Genomic DNA, 27,154 nt, shown 5'->3' on the forward strand with positions numbered 1-27,154 from the left:
GAGGCAAATGTATTATGAAAGTATTAATTCTTTGGGAGATGGGGAGAAAAACCAGTAAGAGGTGACATTTGAATTACAAAGAATGAATAGGGATCCAACAGGCAGACATTACAGTGAAGGACTCTAGACAGTGGGGACTCATGTGTAAACTGAGCACACTCAGGTGAAAGCTGAGGCAGGAGGATTGTAAGTTTGAAGTTAGCCTCCCCAACTTAGCAAGGCCCTAAGCAATTTAGCGAGAACCTGTCATAAAATAAAAAAGGTCTAGGGATGTAGCTCAGTGGTAACAATACCCCTGAGTTCAATGCTCTATACCCCCAAAAAAACTAGATGCAAAAGGAGCAAAATAAGTTTCCTCCAAGTGTACATATGACATCCAACATTTGGATTCTTATTATTTTGTTAAGGGATTTTATATAACTATCATAAAACTCTGGACTCTTATGAAGCTTGAAACTCTGATTATCCCACCTTGACAGTTATGAGACCCTGAGGTACAGTTAAAGCAATCTGTCCAACACCCCCAAAGTCAAGTAGGAATATGAGCCAAGACTGACTCTAGAGTCCACAGCTTTAACCACTAAACTACTAAGTTCCTATATGCTTTAATGTTCTAAATATTATATTCAAAGCAGAGGCCAGGAATCTTTAGATTTATACACATTTTGCTTAGTATTCCCTGCACTTAACTGTCTTTTCTAATGCAATAATAAAAGCCAAGACTAAAAATAAGACTGTCCAGCATCCATACATCCTCAGAGTGATTTTTTTAGTCCCATCCTTATTCAGATTTAAGTATCACAGATTTCCTGGAATATATTAGAAATATGTTTATGGTCAAAACCAGAATGAACAGCTACAACCTCTTCCTCATTTTGCAATGAAGTGACAGTAGGGGGCAAGCTTTTACTACTTTTCTCCTAAAATAGGTGAATTTTATTAATTCTTCTCTACATGCCTATAAGCCTCCCTTACTCAGGAAATGTAGATTAGAGATAGAATACTTTAACCTTTCACTTTGGTTTTAATCTTTCCCTTTCTCCAGATTACCATCCCCACTATGCTCCAAACTACACCCATCTTTCTTTATTACTCTTCCTTTACACTGTGTTTAAGGAATTTTTGCTTATTAAGTGCTTTTTAAATTACAGGCATTGGAAATGTCTATCCTGACTACTCGCTTCACTCTCTTAATAAATTTGAAAATAAACCTAGTCTCATCCTAATCCTACCCTGAAAACTTGATGGCATGTGGTCCCACACATGAATACTCATCTAAAACAACATGAATAAATGAGCAACAGAAATCTTAAATATATAGTTATATAGGAACTATCTTCATCCAAAAGAAAAATCTAGAAACTAACTTTTTAAGTATGAGCACAGTGATATTAGGTGATTTAATGATTAAGAAAAATTGATGACAATAACAGCGTAAACAGAACTATCTTTAAGTAAATACAGAAAACATAAGTATTACAGATGAACACTGGATAATTTAGAGATTTTTTTTATTAAATGCATAAAAAGTAGTCCTCACTTTACAAGTTTACAAGTTCAAAATCAGACAAATGTATGTGGGCATATACTTATAAACTATATCCACCTAAACACTCACTGTGGACACATCTACATTACATTCAGCATTCTGCATATTTACATGATACTTACCGCAGAGTAAACACAAAGTGAACTTGCATCTTTCAGTTCAATACATATTTGATAGTTTCAAAACAAAGGCAACCTTTTTCAACCAATCCTGTATTTGTGAAAAATACAGCAAGAATAATTACAAGAGTTCCATGTTTTGTTAGCAAGATATATTTGTTATTGAAATTCAGATATTTTAGATTTTAATTACCAAGATAACAGTACTTTTGATTTACCATTCACCTTTAAATAGTGGATGCTAATTTATATTTGTTTTGCTCTGTTTAAAAATGTTCAAAACTTAAATAATACAGTTCTGAAAGAAGGTTATGGGCCTTGACATTCATTCAATAAACATGATTTAAAACAGAAATTCAATTAATTCACTAGAATTCTATATTTATTTCCTGTCTGCTAGGGTTCAGTTTTAAATCTGATTGTATATTAAAACCAACAATTCAGAATTTATTTCATAAGATTAACCCAAAAGTTACTAGAGAGCTTTTAAACTATTTCACTGCTTATAAATAAATTACTAGATAATCTATACCAGTGGTTCCTTGCATCAGAACTATCTGGGGAGTGCCCTAAAAATACACTGGCTCCTATTAAAACTAATCAGTAAGAACTCAGAATGTATTTTTTTTTAAGTTCCCAGGCAAAAATGATATGCACCTTAGTACAGGAAACAATGACCTTGGCCACTACACCCATGGTTCTCATCTTTCAAGGTCCATTAGAATCACTGGGGGAAACTAAAAACTAAAAACAAAGCAAAACAAACCAAACAAATAGATTTGCATCAGTAGATTGAGAGTAGTGACCAGGAACTAGTATTTTAAACAACCATTATTACAACAGGTCAAAACCACTCTGACAAACAATGCACAACCTTTGTCAGAAATCAATAAAGAGTACATTCAGTAATTTAGGTGACATTGTCCTGCAAGCCCTAGTGATGCCCTAGGCAGTTATAGCAAGTGATAGATGGCAACAATTAGCCTTTTCAAATATATTTATATTCTTAGGTTAAAGTCAAGTGAATTGTGAGACTATAATTCATTCATCAAAGAAGGCTCTTTCAAACAAATTACTTAAACCTCCAAACAGACCAGTTCTTAACACCCAACTTAAATCTACTGCTTTCTATATCATTAGCCTGATATGTGATCAGAGGTAGTGGTTCCAGCTTACCAAAAATGTAATGTGGATTATAAAAGATACACATTCTCTGATTGGAGACCAGTTACATGTTAAATAATACTAAAACAAAAGTATAATACACTATCAATTTCAAGCAATGAAACTTCATAATATTTCCCTCACATAATAAGTTCCCACATATAACATCAGAAAATAATTCTAGAAAACACTAAATGTTTCATGTTGCCTCTTTTGTGATGTTATTTACTAATTTTCCACCAATCCTAACATTATCTATAAAGTAGGTAGTTGTACTTTTCATTCTACTTTGAGATTTAAAAGCACAGAAACTATATCTCACTATCTAATGACTAAGTATAAATCCATAGGGGCATTTGAGTGTATGATATCTCCATCATCCCTGCCAAACTTTAGGAATGATATAATCTATTTTGAACCCCAAAGATACATAAAGCAACAACAAAAATAAGCGAGACTATATGGTTATAGAAGAATCTATCTGGCATCTTGCTCACCTAGCCTATGCCTAAGGTGCTATTATTTCCTGTGCATATACTTTTCCACTATGTTCTTCACAAAGGCTTATATTAACTTTTACCAGGGGCATGTGTGATTAAAGAACTGGAAATTTTTCTTAACTAAGCAATGAAAAGGCAATAATCAAAATCAGTGTTTCATTGCCAGAAAGGCATATCATCTCATAAAATAAGAAACTAAACTTTTAAATCTACAATCAAGAAGCTTAAAAATTCATATAATTTTGAACTACTTAAGAGTCTAGACTCCCATAATAATCAAAGCATTTTTCAGTTTACAAATGACAGAAGGCCAAACTGATGAATTATAAAATTAGCAAAACAAAAGTTGAAAGTTACATATAAATATCAAAACCAAGTGACATTATGTCTATTACTAAGAAAGAAAGGCTTCTTAAATGGCTTAAACAAGATATGGAGACACAGCAAACCTGGGATGAAGATTTCAAAACATAACACAAAGGTATAAGGCACTATATGAACCTCACTCCATACTTAGGTCATCTTAAATCCAAAGAGTATAGAATACATGAAGAAAACACACAAAAACACAATTTTTCATGCCCTTTTAGCTGGTTTGGCTGTTAACTGCTTTTCTCTTTCAAATTCTTTTTCTCGTTGCTGCTCCCTTTCCAACTCTTCTTTCTGCCTCTTCTGCTGCAGTTTAAGTGCCCTTTTCTGTGTCAAAGAAAAGGGTTATAGATTATGATCTAATTCAAAAGTAATGATACTTTGAAGTAATCAATACATACTAATACATTTCAAATTTAATTTTAAGATTTATTCTAGGTAACTCAAGGTCTCCTTAATTAAAAAAAAAAAATTTACTACAAATTCTAATTAAATGATAATCGTAGCTGCATATCCAGAGAATATGAGCCTGTCTGCCAAGTTATTAGAAAAGAAGCTCAGAGAGAGATTTTAAAAATGACAAGTTTTAAAAGAAAACAATGTACTATGACTTATCTATATTACTATACATGCAAGAATAAAAAGTCAACACATGAATACTGAAGAAAAATAAACTTTAAACTTGTATTTTTCAACTTACCTTTAATTTTGATGTCTTTTCATGGAGCATCAGCATCTCCTTCCTTATGTTCACCAACTTGGCATGATAGTGTTTAGCTTCAGTGAACTTAACATGGAAAAGTAAATGAAAAGTTAAAATATGAGTGAAATATCAAAATGGATCAATAGATCAATGCCTAAATTATAGTTCATTCTTCTTAAAGAGGTCAATTTTTAGAGCCTTAATTATGTCCATATTTCAAGTTCCAAAAAATAAATTTTATTTAAAACATTAGCAGGATTTGAAAAATATTTGATTAAGTTCAGATTGACAAAAACAAATCATAAAACAAACCTTTATATTTAAATGGGTAGAGCTAGCATTTTGCTTTAAAAGCATGAAATGATTCTTTTAGAAATGTAAAACACTCTTTATAAAAGAGAGAGCAAGCTATGGTACATAGGACAGCTTAACTGATGCACTGCTCATCAGGAAAACCCAAGCTATGACCAGAGATCACTGGGAGAACTATGGGCAAGTTTGATCATGTTCCTTGGGCTTTTGAGATCAGACCAAGCAAAAGAGCTTCTGCAAGGATACTGTGCTTCCCCAGGAATTATAAGCACATGCTTTCCATCTCAGCCAGTCTGCAAAGCCTAAACCAAGTCTTATGACAGGAGAATGTGGGAGGGTGATGCAGGTCTACATAGGTGGGAGAGAAGAATACTTTATTCTCAGACAATGCAACAGAATCAGAAAAAAGGAGAGAAGTATCCATAGATAAATCTGCAACTTTACTGTAGCTGCAAATAAAAATCACAATCTGACAAGATCTAGAGCTTCCAGACCACCCCCTCTCTCAATTCCTTCCACTTTTCAATTCCTAGATGACAATTAAAACTAATCCTGGATGAGAGAGGAAAAGAGAAGAAAACTCAGTTTCTATCCCTTCAGACTGAGGCAATGGTAATGCATCCTCTTAGTTCACTGGTGCAATAAATACCCATTCAACTGCAACATGAACTCAGCGAGGAACACAAGAGTTGGTCAGTGTACCTGGCTTACCCCCTTCACAAGATGTCACAAACTACTGAACAGAAGACTATTTAATACAACAAGCCTCTCTCGGTCCCATCGTAGAGAATACGGACTTTGGTTTGGATTGTTCTGTAAGGAAAACATCAGTGAACTTCATCTTCCCAATAAAAAGTCTGCTTTTTGAGGTACATATGGATCTCTACCAGATATATAAAACATGCAAACCAAGCTATTTCTGATGTTCAAGGGGAAAAAAGGGGAACAACAAGTTCTTGTTTTTGCTATTTACCTTTACTTAAAATAAAGAATATCAGTTCTCTTCAAAAAAACAACAGAGTTAATGGGCTTGGTGACACTCACCTGTTATCCCAGTGGCTGGGGAGGCTGAAGCAGGAGTATCACAAGTTCAAAGCCAGCCTCAGTAAAAGCAAGACACTAAGCAACTCAGTGAGACCCTGTCTCTAAATAAAATACAAAATAGGACTGGGGATGTGGCTCAGTGATTGAGTGCCCCTGGGTTCAATTCCTGGTACCCCTCTCCCAACAGAAAAAAACTACAGAGTTGCTGATGAAATTCAATTATTCAATTATTTGAAAGATCTAATAAATCATTCTTGAAGTATTCATTTTAGCCATGGTATTAATTTATTATAGTATTACACATATGCCATATAATTAAATAAAATGCTAATTTAAGAAACCAGGTAATTGATAGACTGTATTTTCCTTAATGGGAAAAACTGTACCCTAAAAGTTCCTTACTTTGGACTGGGGCTATAGCTCAATGGCAGATCACTTGTCTCACATGTGGGAGGCACTGAGTTTGATCCTCAGCACCATATAATAAAAATAAAATAAAATAAAGGCATACTGTCCATCTACAACTACAAAAAAAAATTTTTTAAGTAATTGCATTTCATTTTTTAAAAAGTTCCTTACTCTTTAGTTTCTAAGTCTTCAATTATGGGCTGTCACTAAGTCATAGGTTTTGAACTATTCTGTGACAGAGGCGATCCCTCCCTGGAGAACTCTCGGCTCCAGGGTATTGATTTGAGATTGCCCAGTTGCTATGGTGATGCCCTATTCAAAGGAAGATTTTGTACCAGTCACAGAATTTATTGTTCTTAACCCTGGGTTCAAATGCCAGCTGCCCAGGGGGTAGAGAATTATGGGTGCAGGCTGGCAAGTTTTATTTGGGCTGTTTATACCTTCAACTTCAGTTCTGTTTATCTTGAAGAAACTTTCTCACAATAAATCCTTTTAATGTTTAAACCTACATAATAAACATGCCAAGCAAGGTCAGTCTTCCTCCATCCGAGGTTGGCTGAACCACCAGGCCCTGGTTTTTTCTCTGTTTGTGTATTTGACTGTCTTTTCTTCATCCCCTCATCAACTGCTCAGTTAGCCTTGAATAAACTCATGCAGATTGAGACAATGAGCAAATATAATTAAGACTTAGAAATAAGTTCAATTTCATAAGTTCAATATTACAAAAGATATTAAGAAATGGAAATTCCAGCAAAGCAAAGTTTCCTGTTAAAAAGACAAATTCTTGGGTTGGGATTGTAGCTCAGTGGGAAAGAGCTTGCCTCGCACATATGAGGCACTGAGTTCGATCCTCAGCACCATATAAAAAATTCATAAAGATACTGTGTACATTACGACCTAAAAATATTTTTAAAAAGGACAAATTCTAAAAACACATCAAGAAAAAGAAACTTCACATCAATATTCCTGATGAACACATATGCAAAAATTCTTAATAAAATCCTGGCAAATTGCATACAAAAACATATTAAAAAGACAGTGCACCATGATCAAATGGGGTTCATCCCAGGGATGCAAGATTGGTTCAACATATGGAAATCAATAAATGTAATTCATCACATCAATAAATACAAGAATCACATGATTATCTCAACAGATACAGAAAAAGCATCTGACAAAATACAGCATTCATTCACGTTCAAAACACTAGAAAAACTAGAGAAGAGTAGGAACATACCTCAACATTGTAAAAGCTATATACATGCTAAACACAAGGCCAACATGATTATAAATGGAGAAAAAATCGAAAACATTCCCTTTAAAAACTGGAACAAGAGGAATGCCCTCTTTTACCATTCCTATTCAACACAGTCCTGGAAACACTAGCCAGAGCAATCAGACAGAAGAAAGAAATTAAAGGGATACAAACAGGAAAGGAAAATCTCAAACTATTCCTATTTGCCAATGTGATTCTATATCTAAAAGACCCAAAAGAACTCCACTAGAAAACTTCTAGAACCCATAAATGAATTCAGCAAACTATCCGGATATAAAATTAACACCCATAAACAAATTCATTCTTACACATCACTGATGAATCAACTGAAAAAGAAATTAGGAAAACTAACCCAATCACAATAGCCTCAAAAAAATTATTTGGAAATCAATCTAACAAAAGAGGTGAAAGGTTTCTATAATGAAAACTACAGAACTCTAAAGAAAGAAATTGAAGAAGACATTAAAAGATGAAAAGATCTCTCATGTTCTTGGATAGGCATAATTAATATTGTCAAAATGGCCATACTACCAAAAGTGCTATACAGATTTAATGCAATTCCTATTAAGGTTCTGATGACATTCTTCACAGAAATAGAAAATGCGATCATGAAATTAATTTGGAAAAATAAGACCCAGAATAGCCAAAACAATCCTCAGAAAGAAAAGTGAAGCAGAAAGCATCACAATTACCAGAACTTAAATTATACTACAGAACCATAGTAACAAAAATGGCATGGTATTTGCACCAAAACAGATACATAGACCAATGGTACAGAATAGAAGACACAAAGACAAACCCGCATAAATATGGTTATCTCATACTAGACAAAGGCACCAAAAACATACATTGGAGAAGATAACCTCTTCAACAAATGGTGCTGGGAAAACTGAAATCCATATGTAACAAAATGAATTTAGAACCCTAACCCTCAACCTACACAAAATTCAACTCAAAGTGGATCCAAGACCCAGGCATTAGGCTAGAGACCCTGTGCCTGATAGAAGAAAAAGTAGGTCCAACTCTCCAACATGCTGGCTTAGGAACCAAATTCCTCAATAAAACTCCTAAAGTCCAAGAAGTAAAATTAAGAATCAATAAATGGGATGGTATCAAATTAAAAAGTCTCTTCATAGCAAAGGAAACAATCAAGAACATGAACAGAGAGCCTACAGAATGGGAGAAAATCTTTGCCACGTGCACCTCAGAGCATTAACCTCCAGGATATATAATGAACTAAAAAACTTAACACTAAGGGCTGGGGTTGTAGCTCAGTGATATAGCACTTGCCTCACATGCGTTAGGCACTGGGTTTGATACTCAGCACCACATAAAATAAATAAATAAAGATATTGTGTCCATCTACAACTAAAAAAGTATATATATTAAAAAAAAAAAAAACTCAACCCAAAAAAACCAAATAACCCAATCAAAAAATGGGCTAAGGAACTGAACAGATACTTCACAGAAGAAGAAATACAATCAGTCAACAAATATATGAAAAAATGTTCAACATCACTAGCAATTACAGAAATGCAAATTAAAACTACACTGATATTTCATCTCACTCCAGTTAGAATGGCAATTATCAAGAATTCAAGCAACAATAAATTTTGGCAAGGATGTGGGGGGAAAAGTACACTCATTTGGTGGAAGTGCAAATTGATAAAATCACTCTGGAAAGCAGTATGGAAATTCCTCAGAAAACTTGGAATAGAACCACCATTTGACCCAGTTATCCCACTTCTTGGTATATACCCAAAGGACTTAAAATCAGCATACTACAGTGACCTAGCCACATCAATGTTTATAGCAACTCAATTCACAATAGCTAAGCAATAGAACCAATCTAGGTGCCCTTCAACAGATGAATGATAAAGAAAATGTGGTATATATACACAATGGAATATTACTCAGCCATAAAGAAAAATGAAATTATGGCATTTGTAGGTAAATGGATGGAACTGGAGATTATAATGCTGAGTAAAAGAAGCCAGTCCCAAAAAAACAAAGGCTGAATGTTCTCTCTGGTGTGTGGATGCTGATTCATAATAGGCTGGGGGGAGGATGGTGTTCACCAGACTGGACAGGGCAGAACGGGGGCAAGGAAAGGGGATGGGAATGGGAAAGACAGTAGAGTGAATCAGACATAACTTTCCTATGTTCATATATGAATATATGACCAATATAACTCCACATCATGTACAATCATAAAAATGGGAAGTTATATTCCATGTATAATATGGTATATCAAAATACATTCTACTATCAGGTAAACTAAAAAGAATAAATAAAATTTTTTTTTTAAAAAAGACAAATGCTAAACTCTAGACAGGTACTTTAACCAAAAGCCACGAAGCCCAAATTATAAACTTTAAAAATGTGAAGTTAAAATCCTAAACATATATAAGTACATTCTAAGTACATACCTGAGAGAATAAACTTAAGCTTGTTTTTGGAGACAAAGTCTCACTAAGTGGTTTAAAGCCTCACTAAGTTGATGAGGCTGCCTTTGAACTTATAATCCTCCTGCCTCAGCCTCCCAAGCCACTGGAATTTCAGTTGTGCACAGATGTGCACCACCACACAGACCTAGCTATTTTTAAAACAATGTATAGTTGAGTTATATCAACAAAAATCACACTCACCAAAGCATTAATATCCAGCATAGAATGACATTCTTTAAATTTTGAAATCTCTTGTTCCAATGTATCTAATAACACAACTTGGTTCTGTCTGAAACAAAAGCACATAGCCAAAATAAACTTTTCATATTTTAAGTGGTAGTTCTTCAGAGGAAATAATATTCATTTTGGTTAATACTAAAGTTTAGAATTTAAGTAGAAATGTATTTCCCCCAAGGCTTATTTGGTTTAGCATCATCTGTTTTAACATAATATTATAAAGGCACACTGATAACTAATGTGTCTATATTCTTGCTTCAATTGCAGACTCTTTAACAATTAAAATAATCAAATCATTTAAAAGTATTTTCAATTCTTTTTATTGTCCTGAAAAAAAGAAGCTTTTTATAATATTTTCCCCAAGAAACTCAATATCTTACATACTTTAAAACAGCAACATTCCCATAAAGGAAATGAGGGGCACTAACTTTTCTGATTAGAGTTGGGAAGGATGCAGTACCAAGGAATAAGTTCAAAAAGATAAATAAGTAGCAAGTTGAAAAAAAAAAAGCACAGAACTAGGATTGCAACCTTATCCCTACCAATAGCTATTTGTGTGTCTTTGGGGATTCAGCTTATTTCTCTGGATATACAGCATCTCATTTCTAAAGAGAGGTCAGCCAGAACAGATGACTTCTAAGGTTCCTCATTAAAATTTTGATTCAAATCCTATTGAGGAAGAGAAGCAAACTTCTCTAATATTTCTCTCCAAGTGGATCAATGGAAGAGTCACAGGAATAAGTGACATTAAGTGATATTTTAAAAATATATATATATATGATTTGTCTGAAAAACTGTGCTAAATAGAGTAGTGATGAAAAAGAGAATAGGCCAGAGGTCACAGATGGTGAAATACAGAACACAGGACAGGAAAACTCAGTAAGTCAACCATATTAGATAAGTAGAACAGCAAAAACAGGACGTTACAACTGAAAACATTAAAGAAATATCAATATAACCAAAAACTTCGGTATGATAAATTGATGAACCTCTAGCCAGATCAAACAGGAAAAAAAGACACAAATTAATGGTATCATTCACAGAAGGGTCACTGGTACTCCCATGACATTAAAAGGATAATGAAGGAATACTTCCAAGAATTCTATACCCACAAATTTAATAACTTGGATGGAGTAGACTAAGTCCTTGACACAAACTACCAAAACTCACACCAAAAGAAACAGAAAATCTAAGTAGGCCTATATTTATTAGAAAAGGTGAATTAATATTGATTCCAATAAGATAAAATGAAATAAAAGTACCAGGGCCAGATAGATTCATTGGTGATTTCTACCAAATAATTAAAGTAAGATTTCAGGACATGAGGCCACTATACAGTCAGCTGCTTACCTAGACACCAGCAATGAAACTGAAATTTAAAAAACAATACCACTTGTAAAATATTCCCTCTCTCCAATGAAATACTTAGGTATGAATCTTAAAAAAAAAAAAAAAAAATATATATATATATATATATATATATATATATATATATATATATATATATTTACACACACACACATACACAGAATGAAAAAAGTATAAAACTCTCTTGAAAAAAAATCAAAGATTCAAATAATGGAGAAATATTCCAAGTACATGGATTAAATGACAATATTTTTATTCTAATTTATTACATATGACAGCAGAATGCATTATAATTCATATTACATATATAGAGCACAATGTTTCATTCTCTGGTTGAATTCAAAGTATATTCACACCATTCATGTCTTCATACATGTACTTAGGGTAATGATGTCCATCTCATTTTTAAGATGTCAATTCTTCCCAACTTAATCTAGAAAGTTAATACAATCCCAATCAAAGTTATTTAGTGGCTGTCAATAAACTAATTCTACATTTCACATGGAAAGGCAAAGACCTAAAATAGTCAACACAATACTGGGGGGAAAAAAAACGTCAGGAGACTTATACTATTCAATCTCAAGATTCACTATAAAGCTACAGAAATCAAGACAGCATAGTGTTAGCAAACTAAAAGACACGCTGACCAATGGATCAAACTAAGAAGCCCTTATATTGACCCAAATAAATATAATCAACTGCTCTTTGACAAAGAAACAGTATCAATACAATGGGGAAAGAATAGTCTTTTCAACAAATGGTGCTGAATCAATTGACTGTCCATATGTAAAGAAATAAATCTGGTCAGATTTAAAACCACTCACAAAAATTAACTCAAAATGGATCATAGATCTAAATATAAAATACAAACTTAAAACTTCTAGAAGAAAATGTAGGTTTAGGTGACCTTGTTTTATTGATAAGTTTTTAAATACAATACCAAAGCATGATCCATGAAAGAAAAACTGATGTCAGACTTTATTCAAATTAAAAACCTCTACTCTGCCAAAGAAACTATTAAGAGAATGAAAAGACAAACCATGGACTTGAAGAAAATATCTGAAATATAAAGGACTAGTATCAAAAATAAACAAAGAACTCCTAAAATTCAACAAGAAAGAAAAAATTTTCACTAACAAAGATCTGAATAGACACCTGTTGTATAAAAAGAATTTGTCTGACCTTTGTACCAAGTTCCAAGCATAGTTTTGAAAATCCTTGAAATTCCCAAGTGATAAGAATGTCTTTATTTTCCATGAGCTTCTTGACTCATACCTCTTATGCCAATGAGGTAGTTCTATAGCGGACCTCTTAGAGCTTCAAGATGGGGGCTGGACATGCTAGAAATATCAACCATGTGATTAGATAGAGGGTTGGAGCTTTGAGCCATGTGATATCAGCCCAGAGAAGGAAGGAAACTAGAGATTGAGTTTGATTAGGTTGTCAATGATTCAATCCATTGTGCCTACATAATAAAACCACAATAAAACCTTGTAACACTTAAGGCTCAGTAGAGATTCCTGGTTAGTGAACATAGATGTGCCTTGGGTGGTGGTGGGGAGGCAGTTCTGACATGCCCTAATTTCACTAGGAAAAAGCACAGAAAGAAGCTCTGTGTTTGGATCCTACCCAGACCTGGCCATTGCATCTTCCTTTTGTTAATCCTGATTTGCATTCTTTATGATAATACCTTAAGTAGAGTGCCTTCTGGATCCATAAATCTAGGCACTCAAGGAGGAGGCCACACCGTAAAGGAGAGGGAAGGAGAGGGAAGGAGACGAGAAGGGAAAGGTGGAAGGCACCAGAGACTCAAATAGAATAAATTAAACTCCATGTATGTATAACTATATCAAAATTAACCCAATTATTATATATAACTATAATGCACCAGTAAACGAATTTTTTAAAAAGAGGAAGTAGTAGTTTACCTGAAATACAATAGAGCAGAAAAGATGACTGAACCTCAATTCCTTTGAAGCTTTGTACAATCCGTGGTAAATATGTTGGAAATGACTGTGATGCCTGACGCAGTGTCTAAGGAAAGATTCTTTGAGAGAAAAGCTATTTCTATTGAAGGTCCAAGCATGGATTATCTCAAATGAAGCTCCCCAAAGGCCATTCAAAATTGCACTATGGTGCAATTACCCATTGTTAGCTACAAAATAAACTTAATTTTTATCAACCACTACTTTCTCCCTCACCTTTCTAGGCCTTGGTTTCTATGGTGACGTGGCTTAGCAAAGGTTTGATGGCAGAGCCAGGACTAGTACTACATTTGTACCTAGAACAAATTTCACTACTTATGAAGATGTAGGAAAAAGCAGTAGCTACTAGAAAACATTTCTCTTAAATTTGCTTACCATTCTGTAACACTCAACAAGTTTAACAAATACTAACTCATCATATTCAATAGTTAACTCTACCACTATTTGTGTAAACTTTTCCAAGCTATTTAACCTTTCTGAGCCCCAGATTCCTGAATCCTAAATGGGAATAATATTAAATATTTCATAAAGTTAATGTGAAAATTAATTAAGACATGGTAAATAAAGAGCTGGGCATATAGAACATATACAGTAGTAACAGAGTAACTGATTTTATCATCATCATCATCATCATCATCTTCTGGGTGTCTATAAGATAAGTGGGGTTATTCAAAACATTTCACTTTAGTCAATGTTAAACTCTGCAATTAAACCTTGATTCCCAACTTCCTATAAGTAAAATGTTACCTAGATATATTTTGTTTGCAGAGTGTCTTAACCTTCCCTTCAGTCCATCATAATTTATCCAATTTATGACTTTTTGTAATAAGGCTTGATTGGCATCAAAATACAAGGCATTTCATGCATAAGAGATAAAAATTCTCCCTTGAGACTAGCAGAAAACTGAGAATGTTGCCAACTTCCTAACTACAGCAGTGTGCTACATGTCACAGAACACCACTTTTATATCCATTTAGCATCATAAAGCCAAGAATCAACATTATTTATTAAAAATGAGAAAACAGGCAGAGTTGATTAGTCCTCTTCATTTGCCATAATAAAGTATTCTGAAATAATTTTTAAAAGGGTAGGCCTTACAGCATAAGCAGTTCATAGCAAATTTAAAGTTCACCATCACAGAAAGAAATGACAGACAAGCCAACCAGGGCAATCCAGAAAGATTCTGACGCAGAATGAGGCAAAAGCTAATTAAGTTTGTCATTTCTGGGTGACAGTAACTACAGAGTGTATATTTTTGTATATTGATTGCACTCTGTGGGTTCTATTCTACATTATTCTGATCTTCTTTTAGCACATACTACAATCCTTTATTTATAATTTACTAGGAATGAAACAGGTCATCTCAAAAAAAGATGTTTAAGAGTCTCTGGAAAATATTCAAACCAGCCAATGAAAATATCAAAATGACCAAAAAAAAAAAAAAGTATAACTTTTGTGGATGCAATTTTTCAACTCTACTCAGTAACAGGTGGATACCCATCCTGTGACACTCTCCAGTAGGCAATATGTTCATAAAATAATGATAAAACACCTAAACTAATCACAGAAATTAGATAAGATTTTGGGGTACTTCTTAGAGGAAATTAAACATTTTAGAGTATTCATTTTACTTTTCATATTCAGATTACTATGTACTCATGAAAGATATAGAAATACTAAATTATTATTAAATATTACAAAATATTATACCTTAATACTATATGCAAATATAAATTATGCCTACACCAGAAAGGAAATGGGTGCATATCTGGTTGCTTGTTTGCTTACGTGAGTTCCTGGAGGGCTTGTTTTGATCTCTGCAGATCTGGCAAGTAGTGAGAAAGCAATCCTTCTGCCAGTTGCTCTACTGCTTTGTCTTCTACAGTCAAGTCCTCTATTAACCCTTCATCTGGAGAAGTGTCACTTAAACCTGTGCCCAAACAAAATTCAAATTTAGGAAACTTTTAAATTGTCACAGTACTAAAAAAAGTTGAGGAGTCACAGGTAAGGAGGGAAGGAGGCCTGCTGTGGAGCTGAGAGCACATACCCACTCTCCTTAACACAGGTGTTCTTCTTTCCTTTTAGAATCATTGGTTTAAAATGAGAAGAGAAGTGAAAGGATCACTTTATTCAAATTATACCCTAAAAGCATTGATAAATTAATATTAAACACTGAAACATCTTTCTTCAATCATAGTCTACAATCATAATATCTCTAGAATACATATATTGTAACACATTGCTTACCACATATCTCTAAGTACAGTTTTTATCAGATTTGAATTTTGGCAAGATAAAGGAAAAAAATATGCTGTCATATTCAAAATAAGCTTTTAGAAAATCAAAATAATTTGGTGTCAACATACCTTATATATAATCTGAGATATAATAAATTATTGTATAATGGTGTATTAAGAATTGTAATGCAGCCCATCAGCGGCCAAAACAAAACCTGTCTAGCCAGCGCTGGGGAGGGGCAAGCAGAAAAAATCAAAACCATAGAGTGCTGGGGATCCCAAAAGCCAACGGTGTGACCCCGGAGATCCAGGCTGTCTGATTCGCGCGGCCTGCCCCGAGGCTACAGAAGGCGTGGCGCCCCAGAGAAGGGGTTAAATAGTCAGCAGGGAATTAAGTGGCTGCGACACGGTGGTATCCCACCAGCTAAGCCCAAGCCCGCACTGATCCCCGGGCTGAGTTCGGGATTGTTGGCGGGGACGGAAGCGGTACAGCCCCACCCCCCACAAGGGACACTCCACTAAGGTAACCAGCGGCCACCATCTTGGACAGCTGAAGTATCCACCCCCACTCGCCGACAGATTGCAACAACAAACAGGTGTGTGTCACCCAGCTCAGCCCCCATACATAGGGGGATTTCGCTTAAAATCTCTCCTAGACTTTCAGGGGCAGGGACTATCAGAGTGAGCCTGCAGAAAGACTAAAGGAGAGCTAGAGGCACCTGACCCTCAACCCCCCCCCCCATCAGCGGCCAAAACAAAACCTGTCTAGCCAGCGCTGGGGAGGGGCAAGCAGAAAAAATCAAAACCATAGAGTGCTGGGGATCCCAAAAGCCAACAGTGAGACCCCGGAGATCCAGGCTGTCTGATTCACGCGGCCTGCCCCGAGGCTACAGAAGGCGTGGCGCCCCAGAGAAGGGGTTAACGAGTCAGCAGGGAATTAAGTGGCTGCGACACGGTGGTATCCCACCAGCTAAGCCCAAGCCCGCACTGACCCCCGGGCTGAGTTCGGGATTGTTGGCGGGGACGGAAGCGGTACAGCCCCACCCCCCACAAGGGACACTCCACTAAGGTAACCAGCGGCCACCATCTTGGACAGCTGAAGTAACCACCGCCACTGTCCGACAGATTGCAACAACAAAACAGGCACAGAGTACAGTTTGAACTGCCGAGAATCATCACTGAGGGGAAATCTGGTCTAGCAGGAGAAACCAAGGCTAGCAGGAGAAACCAGGAGCCTAGAGGCAAGGCCCTCGCGACTGGGCAGCTGTAAACTGCAGGCCCACCGGCGACAGTTCACCCACTGCCTGCGTAACTTGGCGGTAGGAGAACGCCCTCCCGTTGGTGACGGATCACCTGCCCGCGGCCTGTGATACTGGGCGGCTGGAGTCTACCCGCCTGCCACGACCGGGAGCTGAAACCACACAGAGACAGTCCAGTCACACCCCCCCATTAGGGCACCCCAGCAAGGAGACTGGGGCCCGTCATAGCAGAGTAGTGTCGTCACTGGAGCTCGAACGTCGGAATTCCTTCCCAGCGGAATCCACGTTAGCAGTCATACTTCAACAACACAAAGGAGAGACATCAGAGTAATACAGAAACAAAACAAATCTATAGAGGAGAGCAGAAACACGACAATCAAAAAGAGCTGGAAAGTAACGTGGACAACATGAGAAAACAAGGGAAAAAAGGATTACAAACAATGCAAGACTACTCAATTCTACAGGAGGACATAGAAACTTCAGAAACAGGTATAGGGAAAGAACTCAAGGCATACCTAACTCGAATGGAAAGGAATATTAGAGAAGACATGAGACAGCAAGTCCAAGAAATAAAAATATATTTTGAAAATGAATTAAACAAACAAATTCAAATGGCAAAGAACGAGCTCTACCAGGAGATAGAGATATTAAAAAAAAATCAAACAATAATCCTAGAATTCCAGGAAACTATAAACCAAATTAAAAACTCAAACGAGAATATTACAAATAGACTTGATCAAGTAGAAGTCAGAACATCAGATAATGAAGACAAGGTTTATCAACTTGAAAAGAATATAGTCAACACAGAAAAGATGCTTAATTCCCACGAGCAATCTATTCAAGAGATATGGGATGTCATAAAAAAACCAAATCTGAGAGTCATAGGGATAGAAGAAGGCACAGAGATTCAAACCAAAGGAATGGACAGCATATTAAATGAAATAATTCTAGAAAACTTCCCAGAGATGAAAGATGGAATGGATTGCCAAATCCTGGAAGCCTACAGGACCCCAAACATTCAAAACCATAATAGACCAACCCCAAGACATATAATTATGAAGATAGCCAACGTACAGAACAAGGAGAGAATATTAAAAGCTACGAGAGAAAAGAGGCAGATTACTTTCAGGGGTAAACCAATTAGGTTAACGACAGATTTCTCATCACAAACTTTGAAAGCGAGAAGATCCTGGAATAACGTATTTCAAACGCTGAAAAATAATGGATTCCAACCAAGAATACTATATCCAGCAAAATTGAGCTTCAAATTTGACAATGAAATTAAAATCTTTCACGATAAACAAAAGCTAAAAGAATTTGCAGCAAGAAAACCAGCTCTGCAAAGCATTTTGAACAAAACACTACAAGAAGAGGATGTGAAAAATAGTGCCCAAAACTAACAGCAGGAAGTATCTCAGTAAAGGGGGAGGAAAATAACCAAAAAGCAAAACTAACCAAACTAAAATAAATAAATAAAGAAGCATGACTGGAAATACAAATCATATCTCAATTGTAACCTTAAATGTTAATGGCCTAAACTCACCAATCAAGAGACATAGGCTAGTAAACTGGATCAAAAAAACAAATCCAACAATATGCTGCCTTCAAGAGACTCATATGATAGGGAAAGACATACACAGGCTGAAGGTAAAAGGTTGGGAAAAATCATACCACTCACATGGCCCTCGGAAGCAAGCAGGAGTGGCCATACTCATATCGAATAAAATCAACTTCAAACCTAAGTTAATCAAGAAGGACAAAGAAGGTCACTATATACTGTTAAAAGGAACCATCCACCAACAAGACATAACAATCATCAATTTGTATGCACCCAACAATGGAGCTGCAACATTCATAAAACAAACTCTCCTCAAGTTCAAGAGTCAAATAGACCACAACACAATAATTATGGGTGACTTCAACACACCGCTCTCGCCATTAGACAGATCCTCTAGACAAAAACTGAATAAAGAAACTATAAAACTCAACAGCACAATCAATAATCTAGACTTAACCGACATATATAGAATATATCAACCATCATCAAGTGGATACACGTTCTTCTCAGCAGCACATGGATCCTACTCAAAGATAGACCATATATTATGCCATAAGACAACTCTTAGTAAATATAAAGGCGTGGAGATAATACCATGCACCATATCTGACCATAATGGAATGAAATTGGAAATCAATGATAAGAGAAGGAAGGAAAAATCCTACATCACATGGAAAATGAACAATATGTTATTGAATGATCAATGGGTTATAGAAGACATAAAGGAGGAGATGAAAAAATTCTTAGAGTCAAATGATAACACAGACACAACATACCGGAATTTATGGGACACAATGAAAGCAGTTTTAAGAGGGAAATTCATTTCTTGGAGTTCTTACCTCAAAAAAAGAAAAAACCAACAAATAAATGAACTCACACAACACCTCAAAAATCTAGAAAAGGAAGAGCAAAACAACAGCAAATGTAGTAGAAGACAAGAAATAATTAAAATTAGAGCAGAAATCAATGAAATTGAAACAAAAGAAACCATTGAAAAAATAGATAAAACTAAAAGTTGGTTCTTTGAAAAAATAAATAAGATAGACAAGCCCTTAGCCACGCTAACGAAAAGAAGAAGAGAGAGAACTCAAATTACTAACATACGGGATGAAAAAGGCAATATCACAACAGACACTACAGAAATACAGAAGATAATTAGAAAATATTTTGAAACCCTATATTCTAATAAAATAGAAGATAACGAAGATATCGATAAATTTCTTAAGGCATATGAATTGCCCAGATTGAGACAGGAAGACACACACAATTTAAACAGACCAATAACAAAAGAAGAAATAGAAGAAGCCATCAAAAGACTACCAACTAAGAAAAGCCCTGGACCAGATGGGTATACAGCGGAGTTCTACAAAACCTTCAAAGAAGAATTAATACCAATACTTTTCAAGCTATTTCAAGAAATAGAAAAAGAAGGAGCTCTTCCAAATTCATTCTATGAGGCCAACATCACTTTGATCCCAAAACCAGACAAAGATACTTCAAAGAAAGAAAACTACAGACCAATATCTCTAATGAACTTGGATGCAAAAATTCTCAATAAAATCCTGGCGAATCGAATACAAAAACATATCAGAAAACTTGTGCACCATGATCAAGTAGGATTCATTCCTGGGATGCAAGGATGGTTCAATATACGGAAATCAATAAATGCTATCCACCACATCAATAGACTTAAAGACAAGAACCACATGATCATCTCGATGGATGCAGAAAAAGCATTTGACAAAGTACAGCATCCCTTTATGTTCAAAACACTAGAAAAACTAGGGATAACAGGAACTTACCTCAACATTGTAAAAGCTATCTATGCTAAGCCTCAGGCTAGCATCATTCTGAATGGAGAAAAATTGAAGGCATTCCCTCTAAAATCTGGAACAAGACAGGGATGCCCTCTATCACCACTTCTATTCAATTTAGTTCTCGAAGTACTAGCCAGAGCAATTAGACAGACAAAAGAAATTAAAGGCATAAAAATAGGAAAAGAAGAAATTAAACTATCGCTATTTGCGGATGACATGATAATATACTTAACAGACCCAAAAGAGTCTACAAAGAAGCTGCTAGAGTTAATAAATGAATTCAGCAAAGTGGCAGGTTATAAAATCAACACGCATAAATCAAAGGCATTCCTATATATCAGCAACAAAACTTCTGAAATGGAAATAAGGAAAACCACTCCATTCACAATATCCTCAAAGAAAATAAGATACTTGGGTATCAACCTAACAAAAGAGGTGAAAGATTTATACAATGAAAACTACAGAACCCTAAAAAGAGAGATAGAAGAAGATCTCAGAAGATGGAAAAATGTACCCTGTTCATGGATAGGCAGAACTAACATCATCAAAATGGCGATATTACCCAAAGTTCTCTATAGGTTTAATGCGATGCCAATCAAAATCCCAACGGCATTTCTTGTAGAAATAGACAAAGCAATCATGAAATTCATATGGAAAAACAAAAGACCCAGAATAGCAAAAGCAATTCTAAGCAGGAAGTGTGAATCTGGAGGTATAGCGATACCAGAGGTCAAACTGTACTACAAAGCAATAGTAACAAAAACAGCATGGTACTGGTACCAAAACAGGCGGGTGGACCAATGGTACAGAATAGAAGACACAGAGACTAATCCACAAAGTTACAACTATCTTATATTTGATAAAGGGGCTAAAAGCATGCAATGGAGGAAGGATAGCATCTTCAACAAATGGTGCTGGGAAAATTGGAAATCCATATGCAACAAAATGAAATTGAATCCCTTTCTCTCGCCATCCACAAAAATTAACTCAAAATGGATCAGGGAGCTAGATATCAAATCAGAGACACTGCGTCTGATAGAAGAAAAAGTTGGCTACGATCTACAAATTGTGGGGTCGGGCTCCAAATTCCTTAATAGGACACCCATAGCCCAAGAGTTAACAACCAGAATAAACAAATGGGACTTACTTAAACTAAAAAGTTTTTTCTCAGCAAGAGAAACAATAAAAGAGGTAAATAGAGAGCCTACATCCTGGGAACAAATCTTTACCCCCCACACCTCTGATAGAGCCCTAATATCCAGAATGTACAAAGAACTCAAAAAATTAAATAATAAGATAACAAATAACCCAATTAACAAATGGGCCAAGGACCTCAACAGACACTTCTCAGAGGAGGACATACAATCAATCAACAAGTTCATGAAAAAATGCTCACCATCTCTAGCAATCAGAGAAATGCAAATCAAAACCACCCTAAGATACCATCTCACTCCAGTAAGATTGGCAGCCATTATGAAGTCAAACAACAACAAGTGTTGGCGGGGATGTGGGGAAAAAGGTACACTTGTACACTGCTGGTGGGGCTGCAAAATGGTGAGGCCAATTTGGAAAGCAGTATGGAGATTCCTGGGAAAGCTGGGAATGGAACCACCATTTGACCCAGCTATTGCACTTCTCGGACTATTCCCTGAGGACCTTAAAAGAGCGCACTATAGGGATACGGCTGCATCAATGATTATAGCGGCACAATTCACAATAGCTAGACTGTGGAACCAACCTAGATGCCCTTCAATAGATGAATGGATAAAGAAAATGTGGCATCTATACACAATGGAATATTATGCAGCACTAAGAAATGACAAAATCATAGAATTTGCAGGGAAATGGATGGCATTAGAGCAGATTATGCTAAGTGAAGCTAGCCAAGCCCTAAAAAACAAATGCCAAATGTCTGCTTTGATATAAAGAGAACAACTAAGAACAGAACAGGAAGGAAGAGCATGTGGAAAAGACTACAGTAAACAAAGACGAATGGGGGGAGAGAAACGGAGAGAGAAGGGAAAGCATATGGAAATGGTAGGAGACCTTCAAGGATACATAAAATTACAAGAGGCTATGAGGGGCAAGGGGGAAGGAAAAAAAAAGGGAGAGAATTGAACAACAGCAGGGGAGAAAGAGAGGGAAGATGGGAGGGGAGGGGAGGGGAGGGGGGATAGTAGGGGTTAGGAAAGGTAGCAGAATACAACAGACACTAATATGGCATTATGTAAAATGTGAATATGTAATAGATGTGATTCTGCAATCTATATTTGGGGTGAAAATGGGAGTTCAAAACACAATTTGAGTCTAATGTATGAAAGATGATATATCATGAGCTATGTAATGCTTTAAATAATCAATAAAAAATTAAAAAAAAAAAAAGAATTGTAATGCAAAATAAATAAATAAATAGAAAAAAAGAAAATCAAAATAAATTTGTATGGTTTTTACTTTAATTCTGAGAAATACATGAACAAACTTTAGAATTCTCAATACAAGACAACAACAGAAAGAACTAAATAGAAGCTGAAACACAACACATTTATCTATATCTATATATCTAGTGAGAAAAGAGGAGCACTAGGCATATAGTGCCACTTATGTACCTTTGGATGCAAAAATTAATCAATTATATCTGGCAAATAGTTACATTGCTTAAAGTTTGATTATAATAACAGAACAAAGAGTAACTTTAATACAGAAAACATCAATATTACAAATGAACAGATAAAAACATTTGAATAAGGATATTTCAAATTTAAGGCATAAGAACTAATTCACTTCCCTTGCAATTTATACATGTTAATTCATAGGACTACTTCTTCTACCCCAATCTTCTGGTTATTTATGGACAAATCTGTTATTCATGTTTTTATACATACTGAGCCACTAAGTTCCAGATATTTTATTGTGAGAAATTAAAGAAAATGTCCTTACCTATTTATGTAAGAAATATTTACTGAATATCTATGCCTTCTACTACTTTCTGAAATTTCAACAATAAATAAAGATAAATCCACTTTCCTGAAAGGGCATAATACAGGGAAGTCATAGAGTATGATAAGTGCCATGACAGAAGGAAATATGGCCAATTGATCTGAGGCTAAAGGAATGGATGTCACTCCAAAGTTTCTTACAGAGCATGCATATTAGTCTTTCTATCATGAATGAAATACAACTCAAACTGTTCTACTTTTCTCTTAAAATATATGTCTTATATATGTCTTTCTATAGCAACATATGCTGATCTACTCATTCGTTTTTTATTCTTTTTTTTATTAGCTACACATGACATTACAATGATCTTGGCAATTCATACATTTCACTCATTCTTTTTAACAGAATAGAATTCTACCAAAATTTGTTTAACCAGTTCCTCATGGATGGATTATTTAGGTTAGTTTTACCTTTTGTTGTTTAAAACAATGTTATAGTAAGCGTCCTAGCTAAATCTCTGCATATCTGTGTCATAGTTTTTGTAGGATAAATTCTTAGAAGCAGACAATTAAAAGGTTTATGCACTTTTGAAACAGCAAACCCCCTCCTAGGAGATGGCATCAATTTACACTCCCACCAACAACCAATCTTCTGGTGAACTGTTTCCAAATGGGTAGAATTCTATGAAAGGTAGAAGGAATGCAATATGGGTAAAGGAAAGGTGGGAATATAGGATTGCTCTGGAAAGGGGAGAGGGTGTGAGGTGTCATGAGCATGAGGCATACACAGCATAATAAGCTGTAATACAATGTGACCAGCCTGTGAGGGTCCTTAAGTGCCAAGTTAATAAGTAGTGAATATCCATTTAAAGATTCTAGGCAAGGGAATGACATGATTTATAAGTCATTCTGTTTAATAAGCAGTGAAGAGCCATTTAAAGATTCTAGGCAAGGGAATGACATGATTGGAGCTTTATCTTGGAACAGTGATGGAACAGTACTGGGAGAGACAGGTTGAAATAGTGCTTACAACTCTGAGTAAACTTACAACTGCTGAGTAAAGGATGAAAATACAGAAGAGATGGAAATTTTATAGTATAACCCATAACATTAAAGTGGGGGGAAAACAAGACTGCAAAGAGTTGAGAGCAATTTCAAAGTTTCAAGTGATAGTAACCTAGCACCATTAACAGGATCAGACATGTAACATGCACAATATCTATGCATATTGTATGTGAGATTAGTGCAAAACAACCATGTCAAGGTATCCATCAGAGAAGCAAGTGAGTTAGGAGATGGGTCCAAGTTGTAAACATATACCACAAAAAAGTCATATTTACAGAAGTGACTTATGACGGTGTGAAGACTAATAGATCACTGAGTAAAAGTATGACCAGTAAAGTGCCAAGAGCACTACTTTGGGGCAATCTCCTCATTTCTGGAACAAGGAGCTATTTTTTAAAGGTAGATCCAAACCCCTACAACCTTTCTCTTCTAGGGTCCCTTACATGAACCAAAGAACACAAAAGCTTTGAGTGACTATTTCTCAATTCTCCCAAGGATGATGACACATAAACAGCACCAGTCTGGATGCACAGCAAGTTCATTCAACTCAAAGTATGCCTTTGGGTATTTATGCTTAAATCTCCCCTAGAATTCAGGTTTAAAAGGCTGCTGGAGGAATGGAAATGAATAACGTGACCAAGCAAGGAGTATTCGTAAGTGGCCAATAGTTAATAACTCTCTGAATTATAAATCGATCGAACACCTTTTGTGACAAATTCATTCCTAACCCCTAGCCTTCGGACGAATAACCAACAACGTGCCAGAGTCAACACAAACTTAGAATGATTTCGCCATCAAACGCCAGCAGCTGCACCCCAACACACAGCTTCCCCTCCGGACTTTGGTTCCCGCCCATTCCGCTAGGCAGCAGGACCAGAGTCCTCGCGGCCGCAACTGCAGATAGCTGTTGATTCCCTCCGAGCGGCTCCGGCGTCCCACCCACTCGGGTCCCTGCTCTTCGGACTCGCAGGGGCAGCTGATCCAGCCAACACCACGTACCCGGCGTCGGCTCACTGGCCTCCAAGACGTCAGGGGGCCCGGCCAGGACCCCGTCCGGGGTCGGTGGCCCAGGGACACTCATGTCCCTCCCGCTGGGCAAAGGGAAGGGGCAGTGGGGTGGACGATCAGATACAAGTACGAATCCAGCCCGTCTAGCTTCCGGTCGGACAGAAGCGGCAGTCGCACACGGAAATGACGGAGGCGGAAGACAGTGGCTTCGGACACGTGACCGCGGGTCAGAAGCCCCGGCCCCTACGTCGGTGGTGACGTAGTACTCTGGCCCATAACGCAGTGTTGGAGGCGCGGCTTAGGGCTATGACGTGCTGTAGGTGGGGGACTTAGGGGAGGCCGTGGCCGGTTTGGGTTGTTTCTAGGTGGATTACGAAGACCGGAAGAGCGTGACCTTTGTTAGAAGCGGAGGAACAGTTGGGCTTTGTTCACTGAGGTTTGGTAGAAACAAGAACGTACTTCTCCCTGAGGGCAGACCCTCTCTGCACGGTGTGTGCACTAAGGAAGAACCTTAAGAATAGGGACTGCGTGCATTCCCTGCGATTTGAGAGGTTAAAAAAAAAAAATGGGTTCCTGGTTTTCAGCTATAATAACAAGTTATTGTATAATTCACTCCAAATAGCGCAATACCTAAGAATGAACTAGGCACTATGGAGGGTTTTAAAAAAAAAAAAGTAAAAGTCCTTGTTCCTGTTCACCAGGAATTTATACTTTACCACTTATTCATAGTAAGCGAACAAAACATTAAAGTGCTGAATTATGTGGAACAGAGCTAGAGCACTGTGAAGGCAGTAACGATTGTGTGTTCATTTTCTATGGCTGCTGTAATAAATGACCACAAACTAGATTAAAACAACACAAATTTACTATCTTACTGTTATGCAACAACCCAATCCCAGCGTATAAGAACTGGCCCCACACTGCCATGAGACCCACATGGCTCCACTTTAATGAAACTTTTTGCCACCTCCCAAGGCACCAAGCTGAAGACCAAAACCTTTAACATAAGAGCTTTTGGGGGACATTTCAAAGCCAAACTATAGCAAAAGTGGAAATCTTGGGTTGAGGGCATTATTCAACCTATCAAAGATACATGGTTGTGTAGTACACAATTGAGGAGGGGAAAACTAGAGAAAATGTAAATAAGGGAAGTGGGATTTAAGGCACACCTTGAAAAACAGGTAAAAAGTCTGCAGAAAAAAAAAACTAATGAAGTGTTGGAAATTGGGGACACTAAGTGTAGTTAAATTTTTCTTCAAATTCAAGGATCTTGGGACACTATCTTTGGGGAAAAGTAAAATCAACACAGATAAAATGGTTAGAAGATCCTAATGCATAGTCTGTTAAGCCAAAAGAATTTAAAAAGACAAAAAAGCACTAAACATAATCATATAGCTCTGAATAAGTTCAAAGAAACAATATCCAGGGACACTTAAAACACTATATACTCATAGCAAAATAAGGGCATTTTATTTTAAGGACGTTGAAATTCAACTAAGAGCAAATGTAATGCAATAAATACATCAAAATTGTTAATCCACCTTTTAGCTTTTTGCTGTTTTCTTTAAAATTTCCTGTGTTCTTTATGTCTAATAACCTAAAGGGAAAAGGTAGGTAGGAGATTCAAATAAAGAAACCTTAATCTGTTAATATTTTCTATTCCTTTTATGGATCAGATGCCCTATATTTATAATGTTTTAGGATTTGATAAAATCTCCCATTTTGACCTACTTCTCCACCCTCCCCTTCATTTAGCCCAAACTGAAGAAAGAACGTGGGTGTAGACAAAAGAT

General features: G+C 36.3%; 1 protein-coding gene across 1 annotated transcript; it reads right to left on the reverse strand.

The window, feature by feature from the left end:
• Window positions 1-1,382: 1,382 nt before the first annotated feature.
• On the reverse strand, window positions 1,383-25,528 carry BLOC1S6 (biogenesis of lysosomal organelles complex 1 subunit 6). Its single transcript, XM_081288693.1, has 5 exons — window positions 25,353-25,528; window positions 15,270-15,411; window positions 10,093-10,180; window positions 4,402-4,488; window positions 1,383-4,028 (listed from the first exon to the last, which is right to left on the reverse strand). The coding sequence occupies exons 1-5, from the start codon at window positions 25,432-25,434 to the stop codon at window positions 3,909-3,911; spliced, it is 519 nt and encodes a 172-aa protein (XP_081144819.1). The 5' UTR covers window positions 25,435-25,528; the 3' UTR covers window positions 1,383-3,908.
• Between the last annotated feature and the right edge of the window lie 1,626 nt (window positions 25,529-27,154).

The sequence above is a fragment of the Spermophilus citellus genome, assembly GCF_964194105.1.
Source record: "Spermophilus citellus genome assembly, chromosome: 4".
Classification (NCBI taxonomy): domain Eukaryota; kingdom Metazoa; phylum Chordata; class Mammalia; order Rodentia; family Sciuridae; genus Spermophilus; species Spermophilus citellus.

Bases quoted from the DNA above. Each gene is read 5' to 3' on its own strand.
- BLOC1S6 (XM_081288693.1), bottom strand. From the start codon at position 25,434: ATGAGTGTCCCTGGGCCACCGACCCCGGACGGGGTCCTGGCCGGGCCC. The intron at 10,181-15,269 runs GTAAGCAAACAA...CTTTTGTTTCAG, and splicing joins CAAGCCCTCCAGGAACTCAC to ACAGAACCAAGTTGTGTTAT. The intron at 4,029-4,401 runs GTAAGTTGAAAA...TCTTTGACACAG, and splicing joins AAAAGACATCAAAATTAAAG to AAAAGGGCACTTAAACTGCA.